This window comes from Haliotis asinina, chromosome 1, assembly GCF_037392515.1.
Source record: "Haliotis asinina isolate JCU_RB_2024 chromosome 1, JCU_Hal_asi_v2, whole genome shotgun sequence".
Lineage (NCBI taxonomy): Eukaryota > Metazoa > Mollusca > Gastropoda > Lepetellida > Haliotidae > Haliotis > Haliotis asinina.
Window position 1 is genome coordinate 35,291,751 of NC_090280.1, and position 20,337 is coordinate 35,312,087.

At 40.9% G+C, this 20,337-nt stretch overlaps 1 protein-coding gene across 1 annotated transcript; it reads right to left on the reverse strand.

The window, feature by feature from the left end:
* Positions 1-3,910: 3,910 nt before the first annotated feature.
* LOC137272126 (uncharacterized) lies at positions 3,911-18,851 on the reverse strand. Its single transcript, XM_067804482.1, has 5 exons — positions 18,003-18,851; positions 8,192-8,636; positions 7,608-7,859; positions 6,005-6,163; positions 3,911-5,343 (listed from the first exon to the last, which is right to left on the reverse strand). Exons 1-5 carry the CDS (start codon positions 18,849-18,851, stop codon positions 3,911-3,913), a joined length of 3,138 nt encoding a protein of 1,045 aa, XP_067660583.1.
* Positions 18,852-20,337: the final 1,486 nt, after the last annotated feature.

The window sequence follows — 20,337 nt, forward strand, 5'->3', positions numbered from 1 at the left end:
TGCTGCTTGCCACAAACCACGCCACCCTCCATAGCCTGCTGGATGTTTGGGATCGTAATAAGTATGGTGAAGCCATCGTGCCCAGGCAGGCGACAAAGAGGAGGAGGAGGAGGAGGAGGAGGACTTGCTGCTGTTGTTGTTGTTTCTCTTGGGACGTCTCATGCTAACACTGTTGTAGATGTCACCCTCTGCTCTCTTTTATGATTAAAAGTCAATCCATTGACGCACTCTGTTCAGAGGGGAAGAGGGGGTCTCTGTCTTCTTCTTCTTCTTCTTGACGCCAGCAAGATTCGATTGAGGTGGTGTTAAAAACAAGGCTTCTCCTCCTGGACGTTTAACAGGGGTGTCAGGTGGTGTTGCCTGTCGTGTGCCAGGTTGCTGGGTGGTGGATGCTGATCCTTTTGTTTTCATCATCCAGGACCAACGGAGAGGGTTGCCAATCAGTTCATGAGGGACGTTGCTGGAAGCGAGATACTGAGCCAGAACGTTCCAACCCCGTGGAGGATCTGCTTTGGTACGTTGTCGCACCAATTCATTGATGAGATCCACCATGTGAGTCCCAGGCATGGGTTCCCCTTCCACCACGAATTGACCGTTTTCATTCCAACCCAAGTCAGGATGGACTTGTATCCGTGCCATCAACTGTTTGGCCTTGGCTTGCAGCGTTTTAGGAATCGTTTGCACCACGTCATTCAGAATGAGGTCAGAGGAGGAGGAGTGTTCTGAAACAAAAGAATCAAAGAACAACATGAGTCAGTGACTCTGTAACCGGCTTCACGCTCTCCATGCTTAGGATGACAGCTCTCTTAGTCTTAAGACTTGTAGACCTAAGACTTCTAGGCGACCTCTACACAGGCCAGAGTGTAACTCAGTACGTAAACCGTACTTACGGGGAGCAGCTAGGAGGGGAGGAGTCCCTCCTTTCCCGAGGGGTGTTGTTCCTTCCTGACTGGTGTTGGCAGGGATTCCGTTCCATGGTTGCGTGTGGCTGGTGCGTCGTGCTGTTGTTGTTGTTGCTGCAGCTGCTGCTGCTTTGTCTTGAAACGCCAACATCTGTTGCAACAAGGTGTTATACTGCTGCTCTCTGTCCCTGAAGGGAATCGTGTCATCACGAACGAGGGTATCCATATCGTGAAGCGTGTGTAACCGTTTCTGTTCCAATAGGTTGGACTTCTTCTACCCCGGGACCTTCACGGGTCTGGAGTGGATGAGGCGTAAATGAAGACCATAGGAACGTGCGTCCAGTCTTGGTCACACATCATTGAGCCTCCTCTGAATCTCGTCCCTCGTGTGTTTTATCGGGTTTAAGTGTGGACTGAAGGCCACGGAAGAGTTTATATGCCGAGTCGACGGAGAAAGACTGTATTTGCTCTGGCAGTACGCGTTGTCGTGCTAGAAGACGTGGTTTCCATTTTCCAAAATGTGTCACGACATTAGCGGCTTTCGTCGTCAAAGACTACAGTTCGCAACTCCACTGGGGACGAGCAGTGAGGATCAGACCCCGGATCTGACGTTTCTCTGCCTCAAACGCCTCAGCACAGTGTTGGCGTTGATTGGCCTCTGGTGATTGGCAATGGGTGTCCGTGTAGTTTTCCTAGCCCTTGCAAAACGATTTTCCACGTGATGACGGACAATTTGCCGATTTTTGCCTCAACGTTATCATGGGTGGTCTTCCACTGCGAGGACGGTCGTCTGTGCTTGGACTCGTTACTGAGGGGGTATATTGTTCGAAAATGAACAGAGAAATGGTTTGCAACATGTCTTGCAGTGTGGCCAGAATTCAGTCTTCTAAAGCTTGGTCCCTCTGTTCCCTTAATAACCGTGGTATGTCGCTACTGACGAACGATGTACGGTTCGGTGCATGTTCGGTAGCTCTTCTTATCGGGTTGACACCTCGGGATGCACATGCATTGTTGTCATTTTCATGAAATATGCACAAAAACTCGTCTCATCATTACTTTAATAACCTTGTTTTGACGACATGCTTTTTGTAGCAAATACAGAATCTGAAATCAAATTTTCTTGAGCATTGGCTACGAACCAGATCGAGCTAGATAAAGTGACAAATAACTAAGGTTATGATGAAATATATCTGGTAAACCTTTTGTAGGTGACGTTTCATCTTCGGTTCAGTATATATTGGTTGATTTATGGTTTCACATACATACAACCACAAAGTACCATGCTAAATCATGCTTCCGTTCAGTCTGTACACCTACATCTGTATTTATAGTCTTAGGAAAAATATGCATAAAATCGAAAGCTAATTTTATCTTCCTTGGGGATGTTCGAATGTGATATAGATTTAAAAAAAAGGAAAAATGCAGACTGAAAATGGAACCAAGAACGCATGTTTGCCTGACAAAATAGGTTGCTTTCTTATATTAAGTCGAACCGTGTATTTGTCACATTCTAATCTATTTTACCAAACACGGCTGTCCTGAATTTCACCGTGATTTTTTAAAGTGTTTTTTTCTAGCAGACAGGATGCCTCTAACAATACGAAGGTGGTAAAGCAAGACAAATTTAAATGCCTACAAAAAAGCATATGACTGTGCCCCTCATGAATGGATTCTGAAGTCTCTTCATTGCATTGACCTCACTGACTACTTGATTTACACAAGTCTTTACTGAGCTGTTGGTCGACTCAACTTGGGATGTACTTGCAACGGCAAGCTTTGGACATTATTTCAATCAGAAGGGGAATATTCCAGGGAGTTCGTATAGGCCTTTACTTTTTTATCATCCCAGACCAGGAGAGTTATCACCCCAGACCTCCTCAGCACAGACCTCCTCAGCACAGACCTCCTCAGCACAGACCTCCTCAGCACAGACCTCCTCAGCACAGATCCCCAATGCCACTTACTCATCTCCTTTATATGGATGACATATCCAGCTCCTTGCCAAAGGAGATACAAATTTGAAGGAACAGGATCTTGTTATCGAGTCCTCCTAACCTTGAAAGACATGATAGCGTGGCTCTTTGCCATGCTTGGGGATCATATATCATAGACTTTTAAGTTCCTTTTCACGGCAATATAACTGTCAAGATTCAGGAAAGACTTCCTACATACTAAAAGCATGCGGGCCTCGCCTATATGTCGCTTGCATTCCATGTACACTTTCGTCAGGGTCCCCATTGTCCTCGGTGCCCTTGGTTTAGTACCTCCTGATCTCCAGAGTGCCCGGGTTCCCACCGTGAGTACAGCTCTTCTTACTAACTAAATATGGTACTGAACGTCACAGGAGAAGTAGGGAAAACTGTCTTTCTTATTTTCTTATAACATGTCACATATTTGGGTTTACTCTTTCTCAGTAAAGTACAGATTCTGCTACTTTTGTTGGCTGGAGTCCCATCCGGGATTCGAACCCACACCCTCAAAGTCAGACACCTTGTCAGTGCAGTAGTTGATCACGACACACCTTGACTAAGCACGAAACGTTCAGGAATATCATGATAAAACATATTTTGAGTGTGTCCAGTGTTCTGTACTTTACTGAGAAATTGTAATCCCAAATGTAACATATGTTATCACTTTGTTATCACGTTGTCGCAGTTCGTTGACTATGTTCATTGATGCAGTGCTGTCTGACTGTCTGATGCATGTGAATCGCTCAAGTGATGAAAACGCTTCCGAGTCTTTGTCCTCAGGTTGGAAGAGATACAGTACAGGAAATGGAAATCTCTCAGTCACATCCCAGAGGGTATTCAAATCTTCCATGCAGTATTTTGCCTTTTCCACTGAACTGTGATGCTGAACCAGTAAATGCGTGGTTAAAGGAAAGCACCACTCATGTTCGACAGCCTAGATCTTGGAATATTCTGTTGATGTGATAATATCTGAAGTTATTCATTTTGGTGCATTAAGTCAAGGTAAGGGAGAAAATCTGATTGGCAAACAGGCTGTCTTTAGTTTCTGCTGTATACTGTTTCCCTGCCTTCACTTTGAATAAATGATCCATTTTCTTTTTCCTTGAAAAACTTGATGAGATGATGCGACTGGATGCTGGAAAGAAATTCGTAAAATGACTGTTTTGATGAGATATCAGTTAGTTTCACAATATCCGCTACACACATGTGAAACCGGGTCATTAGCAAGTCAACAAAGTCTGAATTACAAAATGCCTGATGTGAAAACACATGCAGATTGCACTTTTCAATTTCACTTGCAAATCTTCCTGCTAAATGCCCAGCATAAGTCCATGGGATGTTTACAATAAGACCCGTCTCACCCACAACGTTTTCTTCTCTTTCTCCGGCGGTTGAAAGGCGAAGTCGCTGATGGAGAAATGACAACCGACAATTTTCGATAACAAACTTCAATTGTTTTGTACTGAGAATAAAGGAAACACTCTCATACATTGACGGGTGATCAAACATGTAGGTGTCATCTTCTTTCTTGAGGTAGGATCCAACCAAATCATCAGCTGCTTCTATGCATTCATATCCTAGACTGCCATCCTCTTCAAGCTCTTGCAAACTAATTTTCCCATCTCTTTTAATCATGGCCTTGAACAGAGACCGCTTTTTCATATCTTGAAGAAATTTATCCAAAGTCATTCTGAGAAAATCCAGTGGCGCTTGAAAAAACATTTGCGTTTGAAGGCGAGTCCAATCCTTTTCATATGCTGCGACAAACAGTTTACAGACATAGGGGAAGCCGTGTGGACAATCTGACATACATATCTGAGACACAACTGACTCTTCAAAGTCTATGTTTTTTGCTGCAGCATGAACACGCCATATCTTCCTTCGCTCTTTAGTTTTTCTCTGTGAGGAAACTTCGACCACATATTGGGGACTGGAAATGTAGTCTGCCATCCTTCCCAAGTCTGCCAATGAGGATTTCAGCACATAGTCACGGCCAACGAGGATTATGATAGTTTTGTCTTTGTTTGGACTTGTTTGTTTTCTCTGAGCTTGATCAACCTTTCTCCTCTCTGAGACTTTTTCCGCTTTGGTAGACTTGTCAACAGGATCGTTTACAACATATTGGTCAGGATTCTTCACATCCACAATAGGTCGGAGACTCGATTTCCATTTGGCCAACTCAGCTGCGTCGAATTCCAAATCTCCAAATATATCATCCAACAGAATGACCGGATTAGAGCAGGTCATTATGACCTCATTGAACTCTGCTGGTGACACCACTTGGTATACTTGTCTCCCCTGACTGTACAGATCGTTGAGAGCCATGTATGCTGTTGTGGACTTCCCCTCTCCCGGTTTTCCTGTAATTGTCACCCATGTTGCACCTCTGTCGAGCTTCTCTTTCACTTTCTTGAGGGCTTTTGTCTCCACCATGTCTTTAGTCCATAACTGTATCCTAGATGTCGTTCTTTCTGTGGAAATAACATATTTTACACATTTAACTATACACAAAATCTGTGTAGTTTAAGATTCTAACATATTATTCCAAAATCCCTATATGAATATGCAAAGTGAATGAGTGACGTAACAGTTTCAAACGTATTGTGAACTGAACCCTTGTAGACTTTTTATGAAATCATATTAACAAAAAATACCGCAAAACAACCAGTGAGATTTCAAACGGTTTTAATTCAAAATACGGGCATAGTTTAAATGATTAGCAGTTTTACTCCACACACGATGGCATGCATCAACCATGTCAGCGGAGCTGACTATTGCGTAAAGGAAGTCGAACTATTAGTAGTCTAGCTTGCGACAATCTGTACCCCTGTACCCCTCTGATAAGTGTAAACTGGCACCGAAGGCCATGTTTATTCATTTGGAAAACGCGGTGGCTGAGCTGGTTAGACGGCTGACTGTGGGTGCTGGCGCTTTGGTGATTGACTCTGAGGCTATTGTTTCGAATCCCGAATAGAACTCATACTAGAATCTGTTCTTTACTAAGAAAGTGTAATCCTAAATATAACATGTTACATTTGAACACTTTATCCATGGCATTGTGCAGTCATATAAGAGTCAGGATTAATCGGTCACCTCCGGGAGATTAACAATCTAGTCTGTCAAATAACTTACTCCTGATCCTCTGTGCTGCAGTCGGTGACTTCTCCTCTTCTTCCTGGTTGGCTGGAGTTGTACCAACATTCTGTGTTCCACCAATGTTCAGATTCTTGCTTCCCTTCACTGTCACATTTTCAAACTGCTGCTGTACTTGTATAAGGTTGTACTGTGTGACTGTAGCAGAAACAACTTGGCTGAAGCTGGCATAGATGCGTTTAGTCTTTGGACTTAAATTCGAGTGATTGAGGGCAGCATTATGTTCAGTGAGGTTTGGGGAACTATGACGTGGAGAGTGACTCCAGACAAGACATGACAACCCAGTGCTGACAATCTCAGTGCTGACGTTCCCTGTATCACCGACGGTTTTGCTTGTGGAATGACTCGTGCACCACATGCAAAGTCAATGCAGAGTTCGAACCACCTGGACCATACACCGAATGGGTGACAATATTAACCTGCAGAATACCTGAGGCATATAAACGAGATGCCAACATTTCATGATCGTTATTTCCTTTGTGGTTAAATATTTTCGACGAAGTATCGTTCAGTGTTTGGTTAAAGTACATTTGCTTACAATGGTAAATCTAACGTATCACCCCTTCTGTCATCCTCGATATGTCTGGGGCATACGTTCTAATAAATCTCCACTTACCCTGAATGCCTCTTTATGGATGACTTCTTATCTACTGTTTACGTTTCGACGTAGGTTCTTACGTTATCAAGCTCAGCCCAATAAAACAAGAAATTGTTTTATTATCTTCTTTTGTTGGCTCCACATTCTCACCTGCAGGCAGTAAGCTAAGCAGCCGTTATAACAGCGTTTGCTAGTGTCAACAAAAATAGCGGTTGCAGCTGCGAACTTTTGTTGAAAGTGCGACTCGGATTTGAGGAAAATCATACAGAAAAATTGACAGGTGCAAAACTTTTAAAAGAAGCGAGAACTCCTCCTACCTCTTTCAGAGTACCTCTGTATCATTCGTGCTGCCAAGTTTAATCAGTAAGATAATTTAAAAACCGAATGTGAGTTGTGATTGGTATGCTCAACTTTCAAGCGGAGACACCTGATCGGATAAAAAGCCAATCAAGGGAGGTAATATATTCACCGACCGTAGATGCATTCAGGGCATAATGGTGATTTATCGGAAAGTATACCCTGGAGATATCGAGGATGGTCTTCTATGTGTTGTCCGAAGTCATGACACAGGCGATATCTGGGAGATTGAATTCTTCAGAAATGGGGCCTGGTGGTTCATTCATTCGTCACGCCGAAGATACATGCTCAGTTCCCCCAAATGGGTACAATGTGTGAAGACCATTTCTGGTGTCCTTCGCCATGATATTGCTAGGATAGTGCTAGGATAGTGCTAATAGTGACATAAAACCCTACTCACACACTCTTCAGAAATTTTCTCGTTGTATAAAATGAATCGTTTGTTTTCATACACAGGCAATGACGCATGTTACGGTAGGTCAACCTTTTAAAAAAAACTTCCTCTTTTGGAAAATACCGTATTGAGAGTTTTCCACAACTGAATCTAATTTATCGTGCTACATCGCTCGCCTGCAGAACTGTACAAGAACTCTACCTGCAGTTTGTATATCTTAAAACAGTACTCACCCGTAGAAGAACCACCAGACACTGGTACTAGAGGCAACCCGGATGACTTTAACTCTGATACAACAGATTCTGGTATTCTGGGTAGAACAGGCGACGTGGAGACAGGTGTCAAGGCTGCTGTTCCTGGAACCTGTAGACATGTTCTTAGATCAGCTGAAGGTTGGAGCTGCTCTTGTTGCTGGACTGCTGCTGCTGTTTCTCCTTGTGGGAGCTGACAACACCCCATAATGTGATGTGCTAGTGATGCGGTATCTACGCAGGAAACAAACGGGTCAAAGCTGGATCTCAGGGACACAAACAAATGTCATATCAATACCAACGATGTTAAAATGTGGAATTTGTGGACTGTAAACAGTATGACAGGTCAGGATAGTAACGTTCAAGAGTGTCATATCGCCCATCAGCTCATTAACTTAGTCTGTGTTCAGAAAAAGGTGCAATGTGGTCATTAATTTGTTGGATTTACATTGTTCACTAACGTTTTCAGGCTTTTGATCTGATCCTGCGGTGATGCTTAGGTTGCCTGGCATCACTGACTGCCGTTTCCATTTAGGCATGACGGGCGTTACCATTATCACACATACCTTTGTCTACAACTTCGTAGGACTCTTGATGAACAGTCTGGAATTTGACTCCAATAGCACCTGCTCCAAGTTGTGACATGTCTTGTATCCCATCCCCTTCTTCGTCTGTGCCATCACTATATTCATCAGCACTCTGTTCACAAACAGCCCTGTTTTCGGCATGCTCCATGTCTGCTCCTTCAGTTGCTCCTTGTGGGTTGCCCCTGGCAATACCTGCAGGTTCCAAATGTTCCTCGTCTGATGACGTGTCTCCATTACTGCCTGTTTTGTACTCTGCTGGTGTGCTATCATCTGTTTCACTATCATCCGTCTGTCCTTGACCGTCATCCATCCTGCATATATTCAACTCCCAAGCATAACGTTCAAATTCGACACTGTAAACCTCCTTCCCTTTTGTCTTCTCATTCACCAGTGTCTTTAATATAAACTCGTCACCAACATCATCCTAGAACAGAAACGTCTTTATGTGTACCACGTCCTACAATTTGTCTTTGGGTATCACACTACACAAGTGAGACCTTCTCCCACTCTTCCTCTCTGTCTCTCTCTTCTCTTCCCTTCATTCTTGAGTGGGGCATGACTTCGGACATAATGTCTAAAGTTGCATCGGCATGTTTACAATTGCCGAAACAGCCCAAAGCAGATTCAGTGATAACGAATGGAAATAACAGAGCACTAAATATACAGCCTTCTCTAAGCCAACAGCATAGTCAAAATATTGACATAGTAGGGGGTGGGGGGTGGGGGGTGGGGTTGTCGATACAGATCATTGAGATCGATAATCATTAACAAAATTTCGATCGATTGTCAACAAATATCTGAAAGAAATGAAAATATATCACTTCACTTGTGAGTGGTGACATGTTTCAGCATTGGAAATTAACTAAACAACATCCTGAACATAATTATGATGCAGACCATGATTAAAGTTCTTAACAGGTAATTTGTTTAATAAAAAAATTAAACTTTTTTCTGTCACAAAGCTTATTTTTGCGATATTACCTACAGCCCAATTTTCATATCTACAATGATTAATATTTTTTTCCTATTCTCGATAATCCGTAATTTTAGCCAGCCCCATATAACACATACCATGGCAGCATCTTACATAAAACTTTGCCTTAAGGGCATTTAACATTTTCGCGCAAAATGGACGCAAGACGGACCCAAATTCCAAGTTAAAGTCGAATGTTTTATAAAATTAAACCCATGATGATCCAGATTACAACTGATCTTGAGCTACAACTACTGACCAGTGAAGGTCCGGGGTAGAATAGGCCTTCAGCAACCAATGCTTGCCATAAAAGGCGACTATGCTTGTCGTAAGAGGTGACGAACGGGTTCGTGCGGTCATCTGCAGGCCATGTAGATATGTTGTTGCATCTGCAGCCCATAAAAGGTATGCTGTTTCATCTGCAGGCCATGTAGATATGTTGTTGCATCTGCAGGCCATAAAAGGTATGCTGTTTCATCTGCAGGCCATGTAGATATGCTGTTGCATCTGCAGCCCATAAAAGGTATGCTGTTTCATCTGCAGGCCATGTAGATATGTTGTTGCATCTGCAGGCCATCAAAGGTATGTTGTTTCATCTGCAGGCCATCAAAGGTATGTTGTTTCATCTGCAGGCCATGTAGATATTGTGTTTCATCTGCAGGGCATAAAAGGTATGTTGGCTCAACTGCAGGCCATGTAGATATTGTGTTTCATCTGCAGGCCATAAAAGGTATGCTGTTTCATCTGCAGGCCATGTAGATATGTTATTGCATCTGCAGGCCATCAAAGGTATGTTGTTTCATATGCAGGCCATCAAAGGTATGTTGTTTCATCTGCAGGCCATGTAGATATGTTATTGCATCTGCAGGCCATCAAAGGTATGTTGTTTCATCTGCAGGCCATCAAAGGTATGTTGTTTCATCTGCAGGCCATGTAGATATTGTGTTTCATCTGCAGGGCATAAAAGGTATGTTGGCTCAACTGCAGGCCATGTAGATATTGTGTTTCATCTGCAGGCCATAAAAGGTATGCTGTTTCATCTGCAGGCCATGTAGATATGTTATTGCATCTGCAGGCCATCAAAGGTATGTTGTTTCATATGCAGGCCATCAAAGGTATGTTGTTTCATCTGCAGGCCATGTAGATATTCTGTTTCATATGCAGGGCATAAAAGGTATGTTGTCTCAACTGCAGGCCATGAAGATATGTTGTTTCATCTGCAGGGCATGCACGTATGTTGTTTCATCTGCAGGCCATGTGGATATGTTGTTTCATCTGCAGGGCATGCAGGTATGTCGTTTTATATGCAGGCCATATGGACATGTTGTTGCATCTGCAGGCCATGTAGATATGTTGTTTCATCTGCAGACCATCTAGATATGTTGTTGCATCTGCAGTCTATGAAAGGTATGTTGTTTCATATGCAGGGCACGCAGGTATGTTGTTGCATCCTCAGGGCATAAAATGTATGATGTTGCATCTGCAGGCCATAAAAGGTATGTTGTTTCATCTGCAGGCTATAAAAGGCATGTTGTTTCATCTGCAGGTCATGTGGATATGTTGTTTCATCTGCAGGACACGCAGGTATGTTGTTTCATCTGCAGACCATGTAGATGTGCTGTTTCACCTGCACGGCATAAACGGTATGTTGTCTCAACCGCAGGCCATGTAGATATGTTGTTGCATCTGCAGGGCATGCAGGTATGTTGTTTCATCTGCAGGCCATGTGGATATGTTGTTTCATCTGCAGGACACGCAGGTATGTCGTTTCATATGCAGGCCATGTAAATATGTTGTTGCATCTGCAGGCCATGTAGATATGTTGTTACATCTGCAGGCCATAAAAGGTATGTTGTTGCATCTGCAGGCCATAAATGGTATGTTGGTGCATCTGCCGGACACGCAGGTATGTTGTTTCATCTGCAGGCCATGTAGGTATGTTAGCTCATTCCTTCTCAGCTTCTTATATGGGAAGGCAGTTAGAACGATCCTGAATATGGATGAGTATGAAGAAATGTTCTGTTCGCGACGGTTCTGAAAATTGGATTCCATGTCAGCTTTTGTGGGCTTAAAACAATATCCTGCTTAACAACATGTGGAAAATCAAAGAATTAAAGATCACACAACAACATTGCACATTTGATTTGAAAATGAATTTCATTTCCTCGTATTATGGTTTGGGGATGTTCAAGAAATATTTGTTCGGGTTTTTGTTTGTATTTGTTTCGTTTGTTTTTCTTTCTTTGTCAACTGCGTGTAACGTCTTTACCAAGGTTTACAAAACAAGATTATCTTAACCATGAGCTATAATCTGTATGGCGAAACAAGGAGCGCCATTGACAGAGTGGATTCAAATACATGTGAACATGTATATATAAAGTCTGTATGCTTCATTTCTTGTCAGTGAAATGTATCTTTAAAGTGTCGTTCTGTTAATTTTCTCTAACCAAACCGGACTTAAGTTGTACTTCCTCACATTGTTCTCAATTCGTAATCACAGTCACCATCACACCATGTACATTGCAATACATTAGGTCCCAGTCCTTCTCGAGGTCATCCTGACATTTAATGGTGATATAATGATGATAATACACCAGCACAAGGCAGCCGATGCTAAGTTCTTGTTTTGAGTCCGTGGAGATCCGATATAGCATTGGTCTTCAACAGCCCATGTTTGGCGGATTGTTGGTGGCAGGTTAGTCCAAGGGTAATATATATAGGTGACGATGTACCTACTGTTGTTATTTATTGAAGTAGTTTGTACCCAGAAACACAAAGTGGTTTGCTTGTGGCATCATGGCAAGTCGTTTTCACGTTTTTACCAATGACAATACTTAATTAAACAGAGGGGAATTCGTTTTGCATTTGAAAGTGGTTACATACTAAAAATACATATAGGTTGCGAAAGCACAAAACAACACAAAAGACAGACGAAGTAACAGACATATAAAAGACAAATATTTCAAATAGAATTTTGAACCCTTTTTGTTTTAATACAGGCATTTGGTAAACGCGACCTGAAGGTCAAAGATGAAAATAATACATGAGTGGGATCAGATGAAATTCTCTCAGAGAGGTTAACAACATGAAATTAAAAACAGAAGCTAAATCCGAGAGAGACATCCCAGAGATTTCACCTGCAATTAAAATTATTTTGTTAATTTTACGTGTTACTGATATATCAAGAAAAATATTTGGTGATATTTATCAATTGTTTACCATTTATTTACCGATGAATCTGTTTAAGATATCGTTGAAACAATTACCTTCATATCGTGCATAATCATGTTAGAAATTAATGAAAGCTGTCTTAAATTCACTTCTTGGTAGCTGGAAATAATTTGGATCAAAAACCGCAGACATTATAATTCTTTAGTGATATCTGTAATTCAGTATGAGATCTCTTCAAATCTGGGCGTTACTGATATCTCAAATCAAAGTAACAGTTTTAAGGATAACTTCTATTGCGGAATGTTCTGGTCTCAAAAGTCCAAAATAGCTGTGTAAGATTGACTCTGATATTTGATTGGTTGATTTTATCAATAACATTTCCCTGTGTGCTAAGGTTAATGGGTCAGTCATGACCTCATGGGTTTCGTCTTCAAAGTTGAAATCTCGCGTAGATTGAAAGCAGACGAGTTTTCAAGTTCACTACCACGTGTTAGACAAGCGCGAGTAAGTCATGTAAAGATGCCATAAGTCTGACTGATCCTATCTTACTCGTAATAATTTCAGAGTACGATTTTGTAAGAAGAATTCTACATGTATGACGTAGGAAAATATATATTTCCCATCAAATATTTAGACTCACTTAAAACAATCACTTTAAGGTATGTACACCTATATCTGGTTACATCGATTGATCTCTCCACTAACTTGGGGGAACCAACTGCAAACATTATGCAGATAAACTGCACGAGGACCGTGACTCAAATTGCTGAAAAGCATATGCAAATATCGTGTTTGTAAACAGCTGTGTTTGGATCTAAAGTTTTGTTAAGAATTCGCCAATTTTCGCATTTATTGAACTCGGAATAATAATGTTTTCAGAGCTACGATTTTTGTCTTGCAATGCATCACGATTCATATGAAAACAGTACCTTAAAGAGTATGGGATGTTTGGCAAAATCTAGTTTAGAACAGTTGGAGTAATTGTCTATATTTACACTCGGGAGTCACGACTTTTGATGAGAAGTGTATAATCCGAACACATTTGAGGTTGATATTATTTATGAATGACAATTCCCTACATGCTAAGGTTGGTGGACCCTTCATGAGCTGCACAATCTGAAATATATAAGTTGATATCAGACATGTAGATTAAAAGCACTGCTACATGTTAAACAAAGAACAAGTACTGTGAGTTCCTGTCAGACTAGTCATACTTCCAATGTACTAATTGTGATAACGATTATAAACACACGTGGAAATTTGTGGGGAAAAAACACTATTCTACATGCTACGTTCCCTAATTAATTTATTCTTTTGAATCGTCACTTACACCACATACGACTTGGTCAACGTCCTGTCTTAATCCTGACTTTGTTCCCAGTCGACTGGTTTCTTCAACACATGTTTATTAAAATACACTCAGTCTTAACTCTTCTCGAGATTATCCAGACGTTTAATATTGATATAGTGATGATTACAAATAAGCATAAATTCGTCAACACTTACTTATTAGTCTGTATGACTGGGAATGCAGTGGCGAGCTCACAGGCGAGACATTCTTCGATGCAGCGGAAAACTAGGGCTATACATAGTGGTTTAGTGCAGACACGGTATTCAAGTTCCTCAACGCGATGTGTTACTAGGCGCTTTCCTGTAACGGCAGGGGAAACTCCACAGCGCTAATGCTGGTTGTCCGAATCCTGTCCATGTTGTCGCGGGTTTCCGGCGGTTCACACTCTCCCACCCAGAATTCCATGCTGTCATGTCTGAACTGGAGTGTGCCCACCCACGTTATAGCCGAGAGTATAGTGTGAGTTGCATACACATACAAAAAAGTGAAGCAACGAAAATTAGTGAAATTGAAATTCAGGTTATCGAGGGTCACTTTTGAGTAACTTGTTTGAGATAAAATTGCTGTCAAGCAACAAATGAAATTTCGACCACATTGATCAATATTCCATTTTTTTAATGAACTAGAAATTTCATTAGAAGACACAGTGCGATGGGCGAGCTGGCTAAAGTGATCCAGCAAGCGCGAGGCGTCGGAATCGAACCCATCTGTGACCCGGTGTGAAAACCTTGAGTCAAATTTGTGTTCAGACTCTTTCCATGATGTCACAACCCCTAGTGTACAGTATACAGCCCCGTGTGCTTAAAAGAACCCACGAATCCGTTGGTATATGACCAGATGGTGGCCACGTGAATACGTGCAAACACCCAGTTGCGGGTACAGCAGTGTGCAGTAAACTTGAGCAAAGGTCTGTGACTGTGTGTCTCAGTCCACCCAGCTGTGAATTGGGTACCTTGTTAGGAGGTACAGTGGACTCGGTGCACCTAGTGACAGCAAGAGATGAATACTCCCCAGGGAGATGAGATTGATAATACGATTTGATGTTGATACTGACATTCAGTGATGGAAGGAAACAATACTTGCGCCTTGATCAAGCACTAGTTCCATGGATATGTGCGCTGTATAAATATCTATAATAATGCTGAAAAAAATAACAACACCAGACCCTATGGTTGTGTACTGGCACAGAGACAGCAAGGCGTATACATCGTGTCTCTTTTTGAATGATTTGTTTGTTTGTTGCAGTATATCGGCCGTCTGTAAATAATCGAGTCTGGGCCAGATAATCCAACGGTGTCGTCGCGGGAAAGCTAAAATGTATTTTTCCGATGTCCCTGGAAGGCTGAAATGTATATTTAGGTTTTCCAGGGAGAGCTAATTTGCAAGGATGTAGGGGAGTACCGCCAAGGCTTAAAGATTAGGTGCTGGGAAGCATAATCCATGTCAGGAGTAGAGTGCGTTTGTATTTCAGATGTATTTCATTATACAAACATTACAATAGTCACCAGGCATAATCCATTAGTAGAAAGATTTCTTTTCCAAGTTTCCCAGTTGACACGTTAATAAACCATTTTCTAATGGTTTCTCCGGGAATTGTTTCATGGAAACCTTATGTTTTATGAAAACGTTCGGAGCAACATTATTATAACGTGATGAAGAAACAAATTACAAACTTCTACGCACCATCGTCTTAGAAACTTTCTAGAAACATTTAAACAGGTTTACATACAGTTTGATTGAAACCAGTTCACAACTTGGTAACATTGTCTTTGAAACATTTGGAAGTGAACATTTCCTGATCGGTATGTCTACGTGCACTTCAGGAAAATAATGGTTAAGAAATTACACCTGAACATAACTATTTGTGAGAAATTATACGTTTTTGAAGGGAAGGACGGGTACCACCACAAACATCGACCAAGTCGTCCGTCTTCTGAGAAGGGAGCAGTTGGCACGAGGCTCACAGGAACATAGACTCTCGACTACCACACCCTTGCGTGTCTGAACTGCTCAAGTTGTATTAAACGTTGACAGAAATGAGTTTTACTATGGCAAATGGGCAAATGACAATTACATGTCGAATTTAATAAAATGTATATCTTTACTGATATTTTTATATGTGCCCAAATTAAAAAGCGTCCACGTTAATCCTGTTTCCTTTGTAATTTGTCAGAGCCTCCCAATGATTCGCGCCGTGTTCATTCAGCCACAACACTGCATTGTAAGGAGGAAAGTAATTTATTTCATGTGTCTCACATTTGTAGAAACATGTAAAAGTTGTAATGATAAAATGCACACATATATAAAGTACAGACTCCGGCCACATGGCCTATGTATGACATACGAGATGGGGCGGGGAGACATTTGGGTTGGTACTGTAGTATTATGCAGCTGAGCAACGTCGCTTAAACATGGCTGTTAAAGTCCTTGCCAGACGCGGCTGTAAAATATTACATTTCAATAGAAATTTAGTCTCCTGATTATACTTAACAAAGGAAGATTTAATCGCCTCTGCATCATTCAATAGGTCAGACCTGTGGTCAGAATAAAAAAAACCAATTCATCAAGAAGTGACGTTCATCGTCAGTGTTATTTGTTTGACAATATACACAGGTTCTATTTTCCAACAGAGTTGGGGGCATGGTGTAAAGACCAGTTTCAGTTGCTAAAGGGAGACAACCACTCTGGAACTTGGCTAGAACACTTCTTTCTTTTCTTTTCCAAAGACATTTAACATAAGAACTAACAACAGGGACATGTTTAAAACATCTGTAGGTCCTTATCTTATTACCATTCACTTTTCCGGTATCATCCCACAATTTCTGAGACCACTCCAGGCCATCACGAAAAGTAAGAAACTCCCTTAGAAACTATTTTTCTGTATACTCCAGTATTCTGTAATAATCCACTGGGCATTCGATCAGTGGAGAGACTTGATAATTATGTTAGTCCAATACTTGTTGATTTTGCAGGACCAGTCTTATATCCTTCTAACTGTACGTGAATCAGACATATTTCTGACACGAAAGAGAAGTCTGTATAATTCAATATGTTGTATTACAGAGGAAGAAGTACACCCCATATCACCTCTCGTGGCTAGGTTGTTCGAGTTATTTCCTGTTCGAAGGTAGTATCGACATGCTTTATTCTGTACTTATTGGATTTCCCTGAACACATTAACTCCCCACACACCTGCTCCATAGAAGAGAATAGGTTCCACCAGTTTTTTGTCTAGAGTACTATACACTTTGTAGGTTAGACCTCCAGTACTCTTGAACTTGAAATACATTGCAGACAGTGCATGGGTAGCAGCTTTACACAGTTCTTTCACAGATTTCTTCATGTCCAAATCTTCATATAGCCAGATCCACGGGTATCTGTAGCAACTAGTTAATGACGCTTTCTCTTCACCACAGCAGAACGAGTAACGTGTAGGAATGCATGAACAGGGCCTGAAATGAAAAATGTTAGTCTTATTTATGTTAATCACCAGTCTCCATTTAGAGCACCATGTAGATAGAATATTCAGTATTTTCTGTAAAGATTCTTCATTTGGAGCAATAAAAGCTACATCATCTGCATATAAGAACATAGAAAGCATTGAATCTTCAAACCTAACTGCACACTGTACCTGGTTGATTTCCTCGGCAAGATTATTTATATATACAGAGAATAATGTGGATGACATTTTACATCCTTGCCTGACTCCCTGTGATACAGAAAATGGAGAGGTATAAACTTCATTTAGAACAACTTGACTCTTCACATCATCATACATGCTCTGAATAGCAGTCACAATTCTTCCATGGATTCCAATCTTCATCCACTTGAACCACAAGCATGACTGGTTAATTGTATCGAAGGCCCTTTTGAAGTCCACAAAACACACGTGTGTACTCTTCTTACTTATTTTCCGGTTTTGTATCAAATTACACAGTGTATATAAATGTTCAATACAGTTGCGCTTAGGGCGGAAACCATTTTGCTCATCCACAAGAACATTATTATCTTCCATCCATTGCTGTATCCTTCGGTTTAGAATATCAATATGGATTTTACAGGTGACTGAAGTATTGGTAATACCACGATAGCTCAGAGGGTCTCGCACATCTCCACCGGGTTTAGGAATGGGTTCTATAAGACAATGTCTCCACAAAGCAGGTGATACAGAATGTTCAAAACAGTATGAACTATAATAGTTCAGGGCGAAAGTGTGCTTTATTACACTATACATGGTGGTAGAACGAATTGTATTTCTTAAATAAAAGCCTGATGCAGTGGGGGTTTGGAATTACCTCTGCAGGTATATCGTCAAAACCAACTGATTTGCCTTTTCTTAACCTCAATACAGCACGTTCTACCTCAGTATAGTTAATATTCCTGTTCTGAATGATGACATCTGAACCCTGGACAGGGCCTGGGTTGGATACTTCCTCCACTACCTGGCTGTAAAACTCCTCATTAAAGTTAGCATTGGATGTATTATACAGATTACTGTAAGAGTCATACCAAGTATTAAGCACTGTATTATGATCAGTTATGATTTCACCATCAGCACCGTTCACTTCCATGGGAATCTGTGGAGTATCAAGATGTCCTATTCTCTTCCAGAAATCCTTTGTTTTATTAGTGCTTTCTAGTTGATGCAATTCTTGTTGTTTTTGCAGTTGGAAGTTCCTTTTCGATTTTCTTAATGACTTGTCACACTGTTTTCTTCTATCCATGTAGAGATGTTTATGATGGGATACATTAGAGTTCTTTCCCGTGAACGACAACCACCTCTCCTCCAGTTCACACACAGAGTCCCACATATCCTGCAGCTCAGGGCTCCAGTAAGGTTTACATCTAGACTTACACTTGCTCCCTGTGTTAGCTTTACTATTATTCAACTTTTTAAGTTTTTTATGCATTTCCCCTTTAACTATATCCACATAGGTATCAAAGCCTTTATCTTTTCCCACTTGAAGTTGTTTTTCGATAGACTGTATTGTCTCTTCTATTTTTCCTACTATTTCGTCATCCCCAAAGATATCACTTGGAAGGTTGATAACCGCAAAGCGTTCTTTCTTACAAGACTGGACTGGTTCCCACACACTGAACTTGCTAACACACACATCACTATCTAGTCTTAATGCTGTTTCCATCAGGCACCTTTACATTTCCACCCATGGTTTTCATATTAACTACATGAGACATAAGATGAACTTTTAAGTCAGAGACATAATGTAGCTGTTCATGAGGAAGAACAATATAATCTACCACAGCCCGTCCTTAGCTTGATACAGATGTGAAGTTAGTCATCCCCAGTCTACCATTTACCATACGCAGATCAAGATCAGTAAGAAGGTTCAGCACCAATTCACCGTGAGAGTTATAACCTTTATCCAGTATGTCACGTGCTGGGATCACATCCACATTTTCAATATCATCTGACACATCTGAGTAGCATCAATTCCAGTCTCCAGCTAGTAGTAGCTTACCCACATTCTGATATTGATGAACACCTTCTAGTAGATGGTTGAAGAAAACTTCTGGATCAGATGCCCTTGATGAACCAGCTGGTGGTAAGTATGAGACACCAACACACAGTTTGTCTGATGACTGCTTGCTAGGCCACAGGATATCTTCAATACGCTTGTCTAAAATTTCAACAATATGTATAGATAAGAAGTAATTATCAACAAGTACCCCCACTCCACCAGACCCTCCCTTAGCCCTGTTATGACCATACCATGTACAACCTTGCATGTTAATCACATCATTATTTTTCAAAATAGTTTCACAAAAGCATAAAATGTCAATGTATATGACGCAGCGTAAAGTGAAAATACTCATGAAAAGCAAAAAACTGCGTAGCTTCAAACGCAACAAAACCATTAATCCAAATCACACAATTCAGTGTTATAGTAAGTAATACATGTAACTAGATTAATTTTTTTTCTGACCACTGCATCAGAATTCATCTCGAAAATCACCGGTAAATCGCGGGGACATGTACACAGCTGATACAGTTAAATAGCACGGTAATCTTAATCCCTGCATATAATCACAATGCAAGAACACGTGACGTTCGATTGCAAATTGACTGTCTGTGCTGACAAAGTCAGTTCTTGTGACGGCAGGAGCATTACACGAAATACCTATCTTTAGTCAGTATGTCACCCACTTCCCCCGCTTAGTGTGAGACCCCCCTCTTCTGAAATAGTTAAGGGTGATATTTCCCCCTTAACCACACATTCCAGGATGCAACATTGCATTTTTGAATAAAGCAAAGGCGAAAGTAACATGTAAATAATTGAACTTTAATTTCTTGATGTTGGGCGGCACAGATACCTGTAAGTTGTCTCCACGCTTATCTGTTGAACAAGGCAAGATTATGAAGTTCCCATTAAGCTTCTGTTCCACTTACATTGTTGAGTGTGTTCTTGATCCGTGACAAGTTTCTTTGTATTAATAGTTTAATAATAAGTAAGTGGAATTTTAGATTTTGTGTCACCTTTATTTAAAAAGAAGTTAGCTTGTATAATTTAACTATATTCAACTATAATTTTACAAACTGTTGAAGGGAGATATTTCTTTACAATTTACAGACATAGAGGCATACACATTAAACAATAACTTTAAGTTGAA